The 14,922-nt window shown below is 38.5% G+C and overlaps 1 protein-coding gene across 1 annotated transcript in view; it reads left to right on the top strand.

Moving 5' to 3' along the window:
- Positions 1-14,922, top strand: part of COL11A1 (collagen type XI alpha 1 chain) — a gene marked incomplete at its 5' end in the record, with an annotated part of 296,431 nt that overhangs the window by 180,516 nt on the left and 100,993 nt on the right. The window contains 2 exons of the mRNA XM_081322302.1: positions 6,480-6,533; positions 10,305-10,358. Coding sequence (XP_081178428.1) covers positions 6,480-6,533; positions 10,305-10,358 — 108 coding nt within the window. The remainder of the gene's footprint in view (positions 1-6,479; positions 6,534-10,304; positions 10,359-14,922) is intronic.

Genomic DNA, 14,922 nt, shown 5'->3' with positions numbered 1-14,922 from the left:
CGTATTTTATGATCCTTGTTGACATTTGCTGGGAAGGTAATAGATGAGACAGAGGATAGTTGATGCACTACCCCAAAATTTATTTATGTATGTAATGGATTTAGGGCTGTTCAACAATGTGCATGTATCAGCTTTTCCTGAGCTTTGTGTTGTCCAGATGTTTTGGGCCAGCTCCCAAAATCTTTGGTTAGTATGTCCTCAAATAAAAGATTTAGGTTATATTATATCAGAAAAAAATCTTATCTATTTATACATTATTGTATTATTATGTGCAGAAATAATATGTTGACAGCTGAGGCATATAAAAAATATGACTTAGACCAGGGGTGTCAAACTGCTGGCCCGTGGGCCAGATGCATCATCCCAAAACCGTGCCCATCCTATTGCTAGCAATGGAGAAAAAGCTCCGATACGTTACGTGACATCACGTGATGTTGCGAGTTTGATAGGTCTGACTTAGACTGTAAGAGGACCAAATTTGTTAGTCAGATCTGTTTATATCCTGGGCTTTTTTCTGAAGCTCAAAGTGGCTTCCAGGGAAAGAAAAGAAGAGAAAAAAAATTTTTTTAAAGAAAAAGTAAAAGTGAGGGATATACTGGTGTGAATAAAGTTAAAGCCTAATCTTATGGAATGGAGCTGATGAATGTAGTGAAGTTGTAGGCCTAAAGAGCTAAAACATACTGTAGTCAGAAAATATTCATCCATGTGCGCTATATATACTGCTCAAAAAAATAAAGGGAACACTTAAACAACACAATGTACCGTATTTAATAGTAGGATGTCTTATCTTGTGTTCCCTTTATTTTTTTGAGCAGTATAGTTGTAGGTATGTATGAAATGAAATACATAGTTCGCAGAAACTATGTGTTAATTCTCCAGAAATTGTGAAACTGAAAGAACCAGGAATGAGTGCTGGGTAAGAATGTGTAACAGCCTGAATAAATGTCAGCTAGAGAAAAAGGTTGTTCTCTTAAATATCGTAATGTGAATGATGGTGGCATTTTGCAGAAAAATCTACTAAGTGCTACATATGTGGAACAAAGGGCCATTTTGCAAGCAAATCCCAGTCCTGGCTTGTTAAGTAGTAATTAAGACATCCACCAACACTGCTTTCTCAGGAGTTTCAATATGCATCCAACAATTAGATGGGGCTTGCTTGGTATCAATATTTGATTCTAATACTTTTCACACTGGGTTTTGTATAAACCTCCAAACCCTGATAGATTCTGGGGCTTTCAACAACTTTATAGATTTTGCCATTGTACACACATGTCTTGCTCATTCACCCAGTAGACCCAGTGGTGATAGTGGAAACCATGAGTATCAGATTTTTTGCAATAATTGTAAGTCTGCCATCAGTGATTTCTATCTTTGCTAAGAAGGCATGGCTGACCATAAAAATCCTTACTTCTTTGTTTGGCTTTTTCCTTTCCATGCCTTTATGTTATTGTTGATGGGTTGGATTTAGATTGATAATTCACTTATCCATTGAGACCCAGAAGACTTTAGATGTGATTTTCAGAAGCTTAAAACTATTTGCAGAATCTCCCCTAGCAGCCAAGAACAGTTTGGGGAGTAAGAAGATTCATGAACCATCCCATCCCATCATCATGTTAATATACTATAACTTGGTTCCAGGAAGTCAGAGTCTTGGTAAATGCCAGCATCCCGTGTCCTCAAAGGAACTAGCCTGCCTAAAGAAATTTCTCCAATAAATTTGCAAAAGGGGTCATTCTTCATTCTGCATCCATAGCCAATACTCCCACGTATTTTGTTAACATAAAGATTAGATTTAAAGAGTCGTTAACGATTTCATTCATTCTGAATAATATTACTATTAGAAATTACTTCCTTTTTCCTTCCATTTCTAAACTTTTTAAATGGCTTCATTTTTTTTACTAAGTTAAATTTTAGGGGATCCTAAAAATTAATTTGAACGAATATTAAATTGCCTTTAACATGTACTACGGAACATCTGAACACCAGGTTATGTTCTGTCATTTATTCATTGCTCCTTCAACCTTAATAAAGTTTAATAATAATATTTTTCATGCCAAGTTGGACTTATCTGATAGAATATATTTGAATGACCTGGTAATTTAGTCTGAAGTATTATACTTGACTGGCTTCACTAAAACAATCAGTATGCTAAAATAAAACATGTTCCTTTGAACTGCCTGTATTGGATTTTCTAGGGAACTGTAGCACTTCCATACAGATAGACCTTCTCCTCAAGCTGAAATCTAGTGTTTCTTAATACAGCCCCCCCCCCCCCGGCAAATGTTGAGCAGATGCAGCATTGGGCACTGGGATTTTCTAATTTTTATTCCCACTTTATCTTTGATTCTGCAGTTTGGACAAAAACTATAATCCCAAATTACTAGAAAGGGGGACTGTTCAAATGCTCAACAAGACTTGTTCTCTCTCATATGTTTGCTTCCCAGGCCTTCCTCTGCCATCCAAATCTCACTGACCTCATTGTTGTTCAGACTGATGCTTCTAAAATTTCTCAGGGTCAATCTTCCCGTTGAATGATGATTTTGTAAAGTGACTTCTGCCTCACACCTTTTATTCTGGACAGCAGAAACAAACTATGATGTTTTTACCAAAAAAAGTGAACAAAGATGCTTTTCAGCACTGGTGCCATCTCTTACAAGGAACTTCATACCTTGAATGAGTTCCAAGAAATCAGGAAATCTACAGATGTCTCAGAAACTCATTCAGTACGGAATGAGTACCAAATCAGATAGACCCAATTTCCCCCCATTTTAATATTAATGTATATTCCTAACTTGTAGAATAAGCTAAGTATAGTGGAATGTATGCTTTTTCATGCAAGCCTGACAATTGCTGCCCATCTATATCCTACAACCTGAAACTTTTCCCAACAGCTTCCAATTTCACAGTTTCAATCTGTGAGATTCCACAAGCTAGAAGGTTAGCATTTCACTATACTTAGCAAATTTGCACACAAGACCAAGGTTGGTTGTGTATGGGCTCAGAGAGGTGGATCTTTATTTGTTCTCTTTTGAGGGGGTGGAATGCACTATACGACCAGTAGTAGTTTACAATTTTGCTACTGCAATAACCCTACTTGACGTATGGAAGTATTTAAGGCTACTTTCCTTCTGTATTGGGTGCTGGATGGTGTCATTTCTAAGAAAGTATCAAGGTCTATGTACCTTCTGTTATGCCTGCCATTATGTTAAGCTTTTATGCAACAACCAAACAGACTTTTTAAGGTTTTATTACACCAGTCAAAGGTCTGAGCCTCTGTATGTTGTCATCAATTTTTCTCTAAGATAACTTTTGAGGCCTCCCCTCTGCTTCAGAGTCTGCTTCTTTGTTTGTCTACCATGTTCTCCAGAGCCATGCCTAATCATCTCATTTCAGAGAGAAACACACACTTCATGATCTATTTTGAAGCACTTTTTTTCAACTGTTAGATATTAAATTCCATTTTCCACAGGCAGATTGCTTGCAATCTTAACAGGGAGACAGAGAGGACAAATGCTGCCTTCATTTTTAAGTAAACAATCAATGCAATCACTTGCCCAACCATTTCTTTAAAAAGTAATCTAATTTTAATAATTATTTAATTTCCTAGTTTTCTCTCATACTGATATTTGTGGTCTTTGGCCACAAATTAACCTAACTGCATATGGTGAAGTGGTGCATTTCTTCAGTATTTACAATATAGACTTACTTATCAGAGACCTCTGTCTTTGAACGCCTGCTTAGACCTGTTTATAATTCTTGAATTTGCCAAGAATAACTTGACACTTTAAAGAGTGTCTTTTGTCCAATTTATAATTTGAAAATAAGAGTTGACTACATAAGAGAAACATTAAAAAAGTTCAGTGCAATTAAAAGTAGTTGATTAAAAATGTAAGTGAAATAAAATGTAAGAATGGATGGATGGATGGTTGGATGGATGAATATAAAAGTGAGTGACCAATATGAAAGAAAGTATTGAAATCGTCTTATAGAGAAATGAATGAGACTGAATTGCAAAAGATGTATATGAAAGAAGTGTGGATATGTTGAGGGGAAGGAAATGGTTGGAAGATGCTGAGTGGATAAAGTAAAAGAACAAAAATATAGCCTTCTCCAGGTAGATAGATGTTTCGACAATTTTTACAAAGTAAACAAGAGGGAAGAAGGGAAGTACATATATGAGCTGAGGCTGTACATCACTGAAACGTGTTCACTCAGGTTTATAAGACTCTCCAAACAAATATGAGGGTAGCAATTCATAGTTCCAACTTTGGTTTACTGCTTTGATAATACCTCAACATTTAAAGTACCCTCTCTAAACCCACACATAAATAATAATATATAGTGATCTTTTTTATGTAGTCAAGTGAATACATGCTAGGAACAGAAAGCTTTGTCAATGAAAACAACTCCATTTAAAAAAAAATAGATTTTTGAAGTATTTACTCTATTTTACCCAGTATTTCTTGTAAAGGAAAACCAAAAGAAGACAATAAAAAAATTGTAATATTTGTCAGTGGTTTTGTTTCAGATTTTCTCAATTTCCTTTTCAGTTTAGGACAAGGACATACTTTTTACAATGTTATCATATCTCAGTTGAAACCCAAAATTTAAGCATGCACGTGTGCATAAATACTACTTTACTTTTGATATAGCAAATAAACAAGTACATGTTTAAGAAAAAAACTATTCAGAACAAATTGAAATGAAAAATCTAGTTTATCAAAGATCTCTTTTTATTACAAGAACCATCAGTAATACAATACCATCCCAATATATTGAATTCCAGCTTCCACAGTGCTTTAGCAATATGGCCAAAAATTATGGAAGCTGAAGTCAAACCCATTAGAAAGATATCAAGCTGAGGATGTCTTACCTATTGAATCATGTTTTTGCTTCAAGATAATTCCTCAAAGAAGAAACCTGGGTAGATATGAACAAAGAGAAGTTATACCAAAACATTGAAACTGGAGAAAAGGAAAGATAGATAATTAAATTCTGAAATAATGTCTTTTCATAAATTGCTTTCTATTTCTCCAATATTTTTCCCATTAAAAAAATTAGTTGTTACATTTTTGTAATATTGCACATTTGTATACAGTCCTCAGTGAAATTATCAATATAGACAAAGAGGTAACAAAATGAGTTATTGTATTTTGGTTAAATATTAATTCATAAAATGGGAAATAGTTGATTCTTCTTGAAATGAGCAAATAATTAGATGCAATAGGTTGGGAAGTAAGAGAATAGTATTCAATTTTTTATTCAATGTGTAATAACAAACCAAAGTTATTTATGGAGTTAACTATCATTTTAAAATAGAGGCCACATTTATTCATAATCTCCAAGTAAAAAACAAAGAAAAGAAGATGAAAACCTCAGATGTTATTTCTTTTAAGGTTTTTTTTAACTTCAGGCAAGCATTCTTCTTCATTTGTAAACAATTTTTGGCACCTTCATTTGTTTTCAGCAATAATTTACTCAATTGAGTAAAACTATTGTAGATCACATAATAAAACCTTGACTGAGCAAACAATTGTCTCAACTTAAACTATAAATAAACAGGTTCACATATTAGCAGGATCCTATGGACTGTGTCTTGTGTTTTGCCCAGTTTTCTGCTTCCTGTATATCTAAATAATTCTTTCCTAATAATCCCGCACACATTTCTTGTGGTCCAAGAAGCAGCTGTAATTCAGCTCTTGCTGTGTATTTCACTGTTAAGTCCAGTCTACAGTGAAGATTCCTGTTCTTTCCATAGATGACAGATTCAAGGAAGCAAATCAAATTTCCTCCCCCCCCCAAAAAAAAATCTCTTTAATATGCAGTACCAAACATCTGTAATTAATAGGGGAAGAACTGAAAATTTTACCATAAGGCTGCAGTGAATTCGGTTATCTGGGAAGAAGCTTTATTTTGGCCACCAGATTTCTTTTGTTTTTCTTTCTGAGCAAGCGTGAATTTGTCCCACAAAGCTAAGTTGAGGTACCTTATTTATTTACCAGATATTAATTTCCTTGTTTGATGTTTATCTGGGTAGCTGACATTACACTAAAATCAAATTGTCAATGTCAGCAGCCACCAACATTTTGGGCACTAGGGACTGGTTCTGTGGAGAGAGGTTTTTCCACAGACTGGGTTGGGAGCATGGTTTTGCATGCTGCCTGCATCCTGTGGATGGGGCTTCACTAGTTTGCTTAGTCTGGTTTCTGGCATGCCGCAGACCCCTGGTCTATATTAAAACTTGCTAAATGGTCTTGAATTGTGGTCTGTATATTTACACTAGAGAAGGGGATGTTTTCCTCAGGCAGGGTACTTGTTTATCAGCTCTATTGTGGTGCTACAAATGGGCAAACAGTCACTTAAAGTTCTGTTACTGAACCACAAAGCTTTGCTTGACATCCTTGTACTGTTCTCTGCTAAATGTGATGATGCTTCTACTAATATGCTGCCAATGGTATGGTTTGTTTCTTTGATTTTAGGGACCACAAGGGCCCCAAGGACCTGTTGGATTTCCAGGACCCAAGGGACCTCCTGTAAGTATTTGTTTTAAAATAAACATAGGATGGAAAACATTGAAGTAGATAGTGACTGTTAAGTATTTTTATCAATGTATTATATATACCCGTGTTTCCCCGAAAATAAGATCGGGGTTTTTGTTGTTGTTGTTGTTTGCCTCCAAAAAAGGCACCAGGTCTTATTTTCAAGGGGTGTCTTTTTTACTCACCTCCTGCACTGACAGCCTTGCCCAGCCGGTCCACTTCTTCTGCAGCCGAAGGAGCAGGTTCATTGTGCAGCTGCATTCTGGCCTGCATTTCTCAGTCAGGCCTTTCCGGAAGACCTCTGCAGTCGAGTGCCAAGCTGTGGATTCAATCCATAGCTCGGTTCTTGGCTGCAGTGGCATTTCCAGAAATGCAGGCCTGACTGAGAAATACAGGCCTGGCTGCAGAAGATGCCTCAGAAGAAGAGGCCTGGCTGCAAGGCACATGGGGCAGATCCACACCCCTACCCCCGCCCTAGCTTGATTTTTAAGTATGTGCCTCAGCTCAGAACTAGGACTTATTTTTGGGGTAGGGCTTATATTAGGCCCACCCCCCAAAATCAGGCTGTGGCTTATTTTCGGGGTAGGCCTTACTTTCTGGGAAACAGGGTATTGTAAGAATATTCTAACCTACTGTGAAGATAACAGAAATAGATATCAGATCTTCCAATTCTCTTCACCGAGTTGGCTGCTTTTATCTGTGCTCCCTTCTATAACTGTTATCATAGTTTTTCTGCATATATTTTTGTTTTCAAGTCTCAAGTCTCTAGTTTGAATACCTGCTCACACAGAGATATGTTTCAGAAGGAAAAAAATCTTAACATCTACTCCAGCACTCTAAATATATTCAAGGTCTCCTAATGATATTTCTTCAGAGGCATCATTTGTGAAACCTCCATCTGGAGACTATCCTACCCTGTTGTTCCTCTACAACACTTTATTAATCTAAGTAGAATTCCGTGTGATCCCCAGATATTCTAAAGACTTCTCATTGCGTGAATTCATCCAAGTTTTTAATCCAGCTTTATTTCGAAGATTAGTAAGTAGAATCATTCCCTCTAAAAGCAGAGCTGCTTGATATTTATGATGGTTTATGATGTATCCAGTCCTTCCTTCTGTCTCAGATTCAGCTCAGAAAAGCTAGATGAGTAGCTAAATGTCAGCTGCTTTTTCTAATGTCAGCAAAAGTAGCAAAAACAGTGGAGTAACAGCCCAAGGCCAACACATGTTCTCAAATGGAGACCTGAATTTAAACATCACAAAATCACCCCAGAGCAGTTCTCTGGTTAGCAAAGGAAGTACCTAAAACAGAGCTGGTTCTGTAGGACAACGTCTTTACAAAATGTGCTTGCTGTAAACTGATAACAAAATAGAAAATGCCTTTAAAAAAGCCACAAAAGCTCTGCAGATAAACATTAAAAGTAGACAGGCTGCAATTATTTTACTATCTGCTCAGAAAACATGTGTTTTTGAATAGATTAAAAACACAATGGGTGAATGACTCAATGAATGTTACGTTAAAATGTATGTTGTTATCTTGAGTTAGTTTTACTTCTGTGGCTGAAGTCCTTTTCTGTTTTTTATGTCATAAACCTTCCACAATGCCACTGCAAGTCTCTAAAGATGCTGTATTTTTGTGGTAAAGCCTTTATGAAAGAAAAAATGAAAAGCTTGATTATTGGGAATTATCTATTAGGTCTTTGCAAATCCTTCAAAAGGGATGCTTTGGAACTTGCAACACATACAAAGTACTGCTTTTTGGAATTATTACAGCAGTTATGCCTTTCCTGGATTCTAACTGTTCTTTAAAAGGCTGTTCCGAAGAATTCCAAATGTGTGCATGCATGCACACATACTTCCCATTGTATCCAGTTGATACAGCTTTCTCAGCAGAGGAGTCCAAACACCACTAGAGGTCACTCTCCATCTCCGTTACATTAATCCCAACCCAAAATGGGAAAGTATGTGATCTATTATTGGCATGCTATCATCAAAAATGAGTGCGCTACTCATACTAGCTGCCTTATTGACTTTAAAATGCTATTTTCATAAATGGAACCAAAGCATTCACTGCCGTGGACTAATGCACAAACTTGAAGAATGCTTAGGCTTCCATTTAGCTTGGTGGAATTGATCAGTCCCCTTTGAATCAGAGGGAAGCATTGCTGGCTTTTCTGTAATGCACCTCTTAGGAAAGAAGAAACCATTTTTCAGTTCTAGTTGTAGATCAAGTTTGCCCTGATAGGTAGAATAAGTGAGCAGCCAGGATGAAATTGTATTGTAACATTCCAGCATCTCCAAAGAACAAATCCATTCTAGGAATTGCCAAGATATTTTGCGTTCAGCATTTAAAATCAAACAGATGCTCCCGCCACTCACCAGAAATCAAAATGCAACATTACATGACCAACATTTTGCAGTCTATGCATGAAACCCTGCATCAGTTATCTGACATGGCGATGACATTTTGCTAAACGATACAGGTAGTTAGGCTTCTCTTCCCTTTTTCTACTTTCATTTAATTGAGAGAATAATTAACAGAATTTACCAGTTTCACTTTAGGGATCTGTGGGGCTATAATTTCATGACAGAATAAAAGTTACAATTTGAAGCGCACAGTTGCTTCCCTAGAGGGATAATCACAATTTGTTTTGGCAAGATGGCTGGCATGAAAAAGTGTTTAACACAAATTAACTCTTTGAGTCATATCTCCAAAAGCAACTTTTCCTTGCAAAATATAAACACAGGCATCTTTATTTTCACACGTATGTGAAAATTACATGTATTTTATGTGCAAGCCCTTACCGATCGTTTCCTTTGTATTTCTTTTGTATGTACATTGTTTGATATACATCGGTCATTTAGCAAATCCCATAACTTTATTAAAGGAAGGAAAAACAGATTACATCAAGCTTAGGGATAAGTGAAAACAAAAGATGTTGGTGTTCTTCAGACTCTTTGTCATTTTGGGGGAGATTGTTATGAAATTCGGAGTCATGAATTCATAATGAAGAAATAAAACGAAGGGGAAAATTCACTTTGATATGAAAGTAAGAGAGCACTGTTTTCTGTCCTTTATCCTAATAAAAAGTCAAAGAATAGCACTGCAGAGCTTAATCTCCTTTGCATAGGAATGAAATGAGAAAGATTTATGGCACCTCTATAACTTTAGTGTTATGTACAGTGCTTTTTTTATAAAAGAAAAAGGTGCCGGAACTCACACATGTCATATAACCCACCTTGCCTACCCTACAAGGTTCCATCCAAAAAAGGTGCCGGAACTCCTTTCTGAGCGTTCTATGAGAAAAAAAGCCCTGGTTATGTATACAAATAAATGCACAATATATTGGTATACAACATAGTTGTCTACAGCAGGCAGCCAAAATACTGGCATGAGATGCCCCAAGAAAGTGATTCCTAGAATCCGAGAAGGCCCTTGCTGAGTCTAGATAGGTTAAATTCCCCAAACCTTCCAGCATTTTGATCTCTGTCAGTTGAAGCTGCAAGAAAAATTATTTTTCTCTAGCTGTTACTCTTCAAAGATAACGGGAGTGTGATTTCCAGTTCTTACTTCTCATTATCAGAAAATCAGCCAAGGTCATGCCGAAATCAGCAAAGCATAGCCACTGTCTCAGTAAGAGGGCAGTAAGTTTGAAGAACCAGTCTGAAACACAGATGTGTCACTAAGGTGACTAACTAAAAGTGATCCTTTTTCCTTTCCTTTTTTTTTAAAGTGACATTTCATTTATTTTTTTCCCCACTGCAGGGACCACCTGGGAAGGATGGTTTGCCTGGGCACCCGGGACAACGGGGTGAAACTGTAAGCGTGTTATTTATACTGCATAATGTAGCCCCCTCCTCACCCCACTTACTGTATTGTGTGTCTGTTAAATGGGGGAATAATCCAAATTTGTCTGTGAATTAAAGCCAGTTATGCAAAGGTATTGTTGTAAATCCAAAACACATTTAATGGTATTTTGAATACCAGCAAAAACTGCTTTCAGTTTCAGTGATCCGGATGTACTACCAAAATGTATTTTTGATGCTAGTTATGCTGCCTGTTACAAATTTTGTTTTAATTAATCTTGATTTTGTTATGATTATTACCGCTGCACTCAGTGGAAAATGACAGATGCATATTTTTATTTGTATATGACTATTTATATATTCCTAAATGGATGAATGGATAGATAATATGCCAAGGGAGTACAATCCACATGTTAACAAAATTTATAAAAAGCATTTTAAAACTGCAAAATCACCCTCCTTCAAAAGTACAAAAAATTACCATCATACACAAGAATGCAATTTCAGAAAACTAAGTTCTGGAGCTCAAAAGTACAGTGTGCCCCCTAGTGTTATAATTGCTTTCCATATACTACTTAAACTCTCATGTCTGTGACCTTCAGTTGAGTGAAACAGTGAATCATAAAGAACAATTTTTGAATCAATGCACCTCAAATGGGCTAACTTATAGAATACCTCCAAAATCTGGGACCCATGACTTCCATGGGACTGAAATTTGGGGAAGTTGTGGCATTCAGCTGTGGTTATGAAATCATCATCTCCAATGCTCCCTGTCAGCTTCCTATAAGGAAAGTCCGTGGGGAAGCCAGTGGGAAGTCAGAAGCTGCTCCCAATCCCACTGCTTTTTGCCTGACCTTGATTATTCTGTTTCTTTGTTTAAGTAAGGAAATACCTCTGAAACAATGGCCCAATAGTCATGAGTTGTCTAGCTGAACTACAGATGTGTAACAAAGAAAAATAATAATACACACTATAATTAATTTAAATCTGTATTAAATTAAAAAAATGTAGGCGCAGAACAGGGCTTCATTAAAGAGTGGAGCCTATCTAAGGCGAGACATGCACTGGCCCTGCCCCTGTCCAGCTCTGGTATCGATGGCTCCGCCGTGCTGGCTTCTCCTCCCCTCGGAAAAGACTGTTCAAGGGAGCGGAGGAGGAGGCCAACGGGAAGATTTGCTGTGGCAAATCTTCTGAGGCTGCTGCTCGGGCTTGCCTATCTCAGCCTGCTGCAGGATTGGGGTGGTTTTGTGCATGCAGTTTACTTGGCGGGGGAGGAGGAGGAGGAGAAAGTGCAGAGCAGCCAGTCAGAGCCCAGATTGCTTGCTTATTGAGAGAGAGAGAGTGAGAGAGAGAGAGAGAGAGAAGGAGGGAGGGAGGGAGGGAAGGAAGGAAGGAAGACAATAAAGGAAAAAGGCAGGAAGAATATGGGAAGGAAGGAAGGAAAAAATAAAGAGAAAGAAAGAAAAAGGTTGCCGCTTGACTCGCTGCAACCGGGCGTGTTGCATGGCTGGCAGCTTTGCGTGGGCAGGCAAGGGGGGGCTTCTCCCTCTGGGGGTGGAGGGAGAAAGATGCATTCTCCAACCCCCTTCTCTGGGCTGGGCTGCAATCTCGCCCGCTGCTTCTCCGCCTCCTCCTTCCTCCTTCCCCCCTTTGCAGAAAAAAAGGAGAAGGCAGGGGGTTTCCATTCCTTGCCCAATCGCAGCGTTTGAAAGAGAGGCAGAAGTGATCGCCCTTTTGCAAGCAGGAAATCTTGCGGGTCTCCTCGCAAGGAAGGAAACCCCAGATACGGGGCAAGCCAGGTGTGTGTGTGTGGGGGGGGGAGGAATCCCTGGCTGCAATTCCCGTACAAGATTTCCTGCCTTCTCCTTTTTTTCTGCAAGGGGGGGAGGAGGAAGGAGGAGGCGGATAAGCAGCGGGCGAGATTGCAGCCCAGCCCAGAGAAGGGGAAGGAAGAGCCGGTTGGAGAATGCGTCTTTCTCGCTCCACCCCCAGAGGCGGAACAAAGCAGAGAGGCGAAGAATGTGGAGGGCGCTCGGAAGTTCGGAAGCCACTGAACAAAGAGACAGAAAGAAAACAGGAAGGAAAGGAAGGAAAATATAACCTTCAGCAAAGCAGCATCCCTGCAAAAGAAACACATTCGCACTTATGTGAGCAGACACATGCCCCCACAAGCAGCTCCCCCCCTCAGCATCCCCTAAGCCAAAAACCTTGCCCTGCCTTAATTGCAGGTGAAACCTGCCGAAAGCCCAACCAGCCCGTGCAGAAGCGCTGCCTGCTCGCCTTTCCAGGGCACTCCAGTCCAGCTTCTTCCCTCCCTTTTAGCAGCACCTCAGCACCTCTGCCTCACGCATGCGTTTCTTCAGCCTTCGCTTGCCTGGCAAGGGGGAGAAATCTTTCCGGCCTCCCCTCTGGCCCCGAGAAGCACCTCTGCCTGACCCGCGCGTTCAGTCAGCCTCCGCGTCCCCCCCACACACACCCCATCTGACCGAACCACACATCTTTTTTCCACCAGTCCTCCGTCTCTTCTTCTGCTGCCACCATGTGTAGTCCGAAGAAGAGGTTTGTGGGCAGTCCCACAAACCAAAGAAGTTCAGCCAATCAATTCGCAAGATTTTTTTTTCGTGAGAAATTTGAATTGATTGGTTGAACTTTTTTTTCTTTTTCCCAGACTGCACGTGGCGGAGGCCTGGGAGCCGCAGGAGCCGGCTGAAAGAGCCACATGCAGCTCCGGAGCCGTGGGTTGCCGACCCGTGATCTAGAACTAAGGAGAAATTTCCTGATAGAACAATTATTCAGTGGAACAACCCACATCCAGAAATTGTGAATGCTCCAACACTGAAGGTTTTTAAGAAGGGATTAAGACAACCATTTGTCTGAAATGGTATAGGGTTTCCTGCCTGAGCAGGGGGTTGGACTAGAAGACCTCCCAGGTCCCTTCCAACTCTTTTTTCTGTTAATAGAAACTTTATGCAGATGCAGAAGAAAATGCAAGCAAATTACTGCTTCATGGAACTCATAATGTGCGGTGAATAGTTCAATTATTTGCAAATCCATATATAAGATAATGATCAAGACAGTGGATTTGTCATTTAGAAGAAAATGCTTTAGAAAAACTTTTAATACCCACCTCCCCTTTTCTAAAAAAATCCTCCAAACATTTATCATTCTTTGGCATTGTTGATCTCTTTCTTTAAATGGTTGATTTACCACAGTGCTGTAAGAAAACATCCATCTTTCTGTGACACCTCCAGTAGTATTTACATCAAGTAGCACAGAATTATAGCTCCTCCTGGATTTTGCCTGAAGCAACTGTTCAAGGCAAATTTGGAACACCCTAAATTGCTAAAAGATTTAAGCATTCTGAGAGATAATGGAAGAAGTTTTAATGCAAATGCGTGAAATTTTCTTAAAGGAAATTTCACGCACCCTTATCTATTAATACAGAAAATATTTACCATGATTCCTAGTTTGTTTTATAAAAAGCAACCTTATTGGATAAATACATACACACCTGTCTTCCTTCATTTTCACATTTATCTCTTAAAAAAAACAAATGAAAATTTCAAGTAAGAATATACAGATGTTCAGAAATCTACTTTCTTCGTTACACATTTTGGCAAGACAGTTTTCATTCTTTCCCTTCACCACCCATTTCCCCCATGGATTTAATTATTTTGTGCACTCTAGATACATATTTATAAAATTGGATGGGATGAAATGAGCTTTTCATTTTGTTATTTTAAAATGCTTATTATGGAAAAATCTGGAGCGGTTGAAGGAGAACTAGACTTTGAAAAGTCTCTCTTCTGGGTTTTCCTGGAACCATATGACTGACTGACTGATTGCCATTTAAAAAGTAACTGTGTAGATTTTTTGAATATTTATTTTATGATACTAATTCCACGTCTTTACTATAAGTCCATGTTTCTTCTCACACAGTACCTGAAAATAACTTAAATTGATGCATTATGAAATCAAGTAAAAATTAAACTCATTAGAAAAATAAACTATTTTTTTCAGGGGGAAAAAACTTCATAGATTTAACAAATATAAACTAATCACGAGAAGAGTGACATTGTTTTAAACGTTTGCAAGTATCTTCAATAACTGGCAAATAATTTTGATTTTGTGGACCTCTGAGAAGGGTCTTAGAAGACCCCCTGGGGTATTCGGAATGTAATTTAAGAAACACGGTCTTAAAGTAATCAGTTGCCTTTCATGGGCTGAATTTAAGTATCTAAATATTCAGGCATTCACAGAGTAGAGTAAAGCTGCACAGATGTTGTATGCAATAAATAGTTCTTTCCCAGTGTCAAGCGATACATCTTACTGAGAGGGGGACGATACACATGGAAGCCCCCTGTATGCAAACTGATACTTGTTCTATGGGTGTAAAAGCCTCACCCCTTGCAGGAGTACATACAGAAGCTACTTCTTTCAGACATTTAGCTGTGTGCACAAGTGTCCCCTGGGGAAGAATAAATGACTGTTGCTTTACTACAGTACTTTTTTAAACACTTAAATATTCAGTATAGCTGTGCCGGCCTGACGGCTTTTGAACACATGTATCTGAGTTG

The sequence above is a fragment of the Vipera berus genome (assembly GCF_964194415.1).
Source record: "Vipera berus genome assembly, chromosome: 3".
In the NCBI taxonomy this organism is placed as follows: domain Eukaryota; kingdom Metazoa; phylum Chordata; class Lepidosauria; order Squamata; family Viperidae; genus Vipera; species Vipera berus.
Note: the sequence above shows the minus strand (reverse complement) of the source record. Positions and strands in the feature narration are given on the sequence as shown.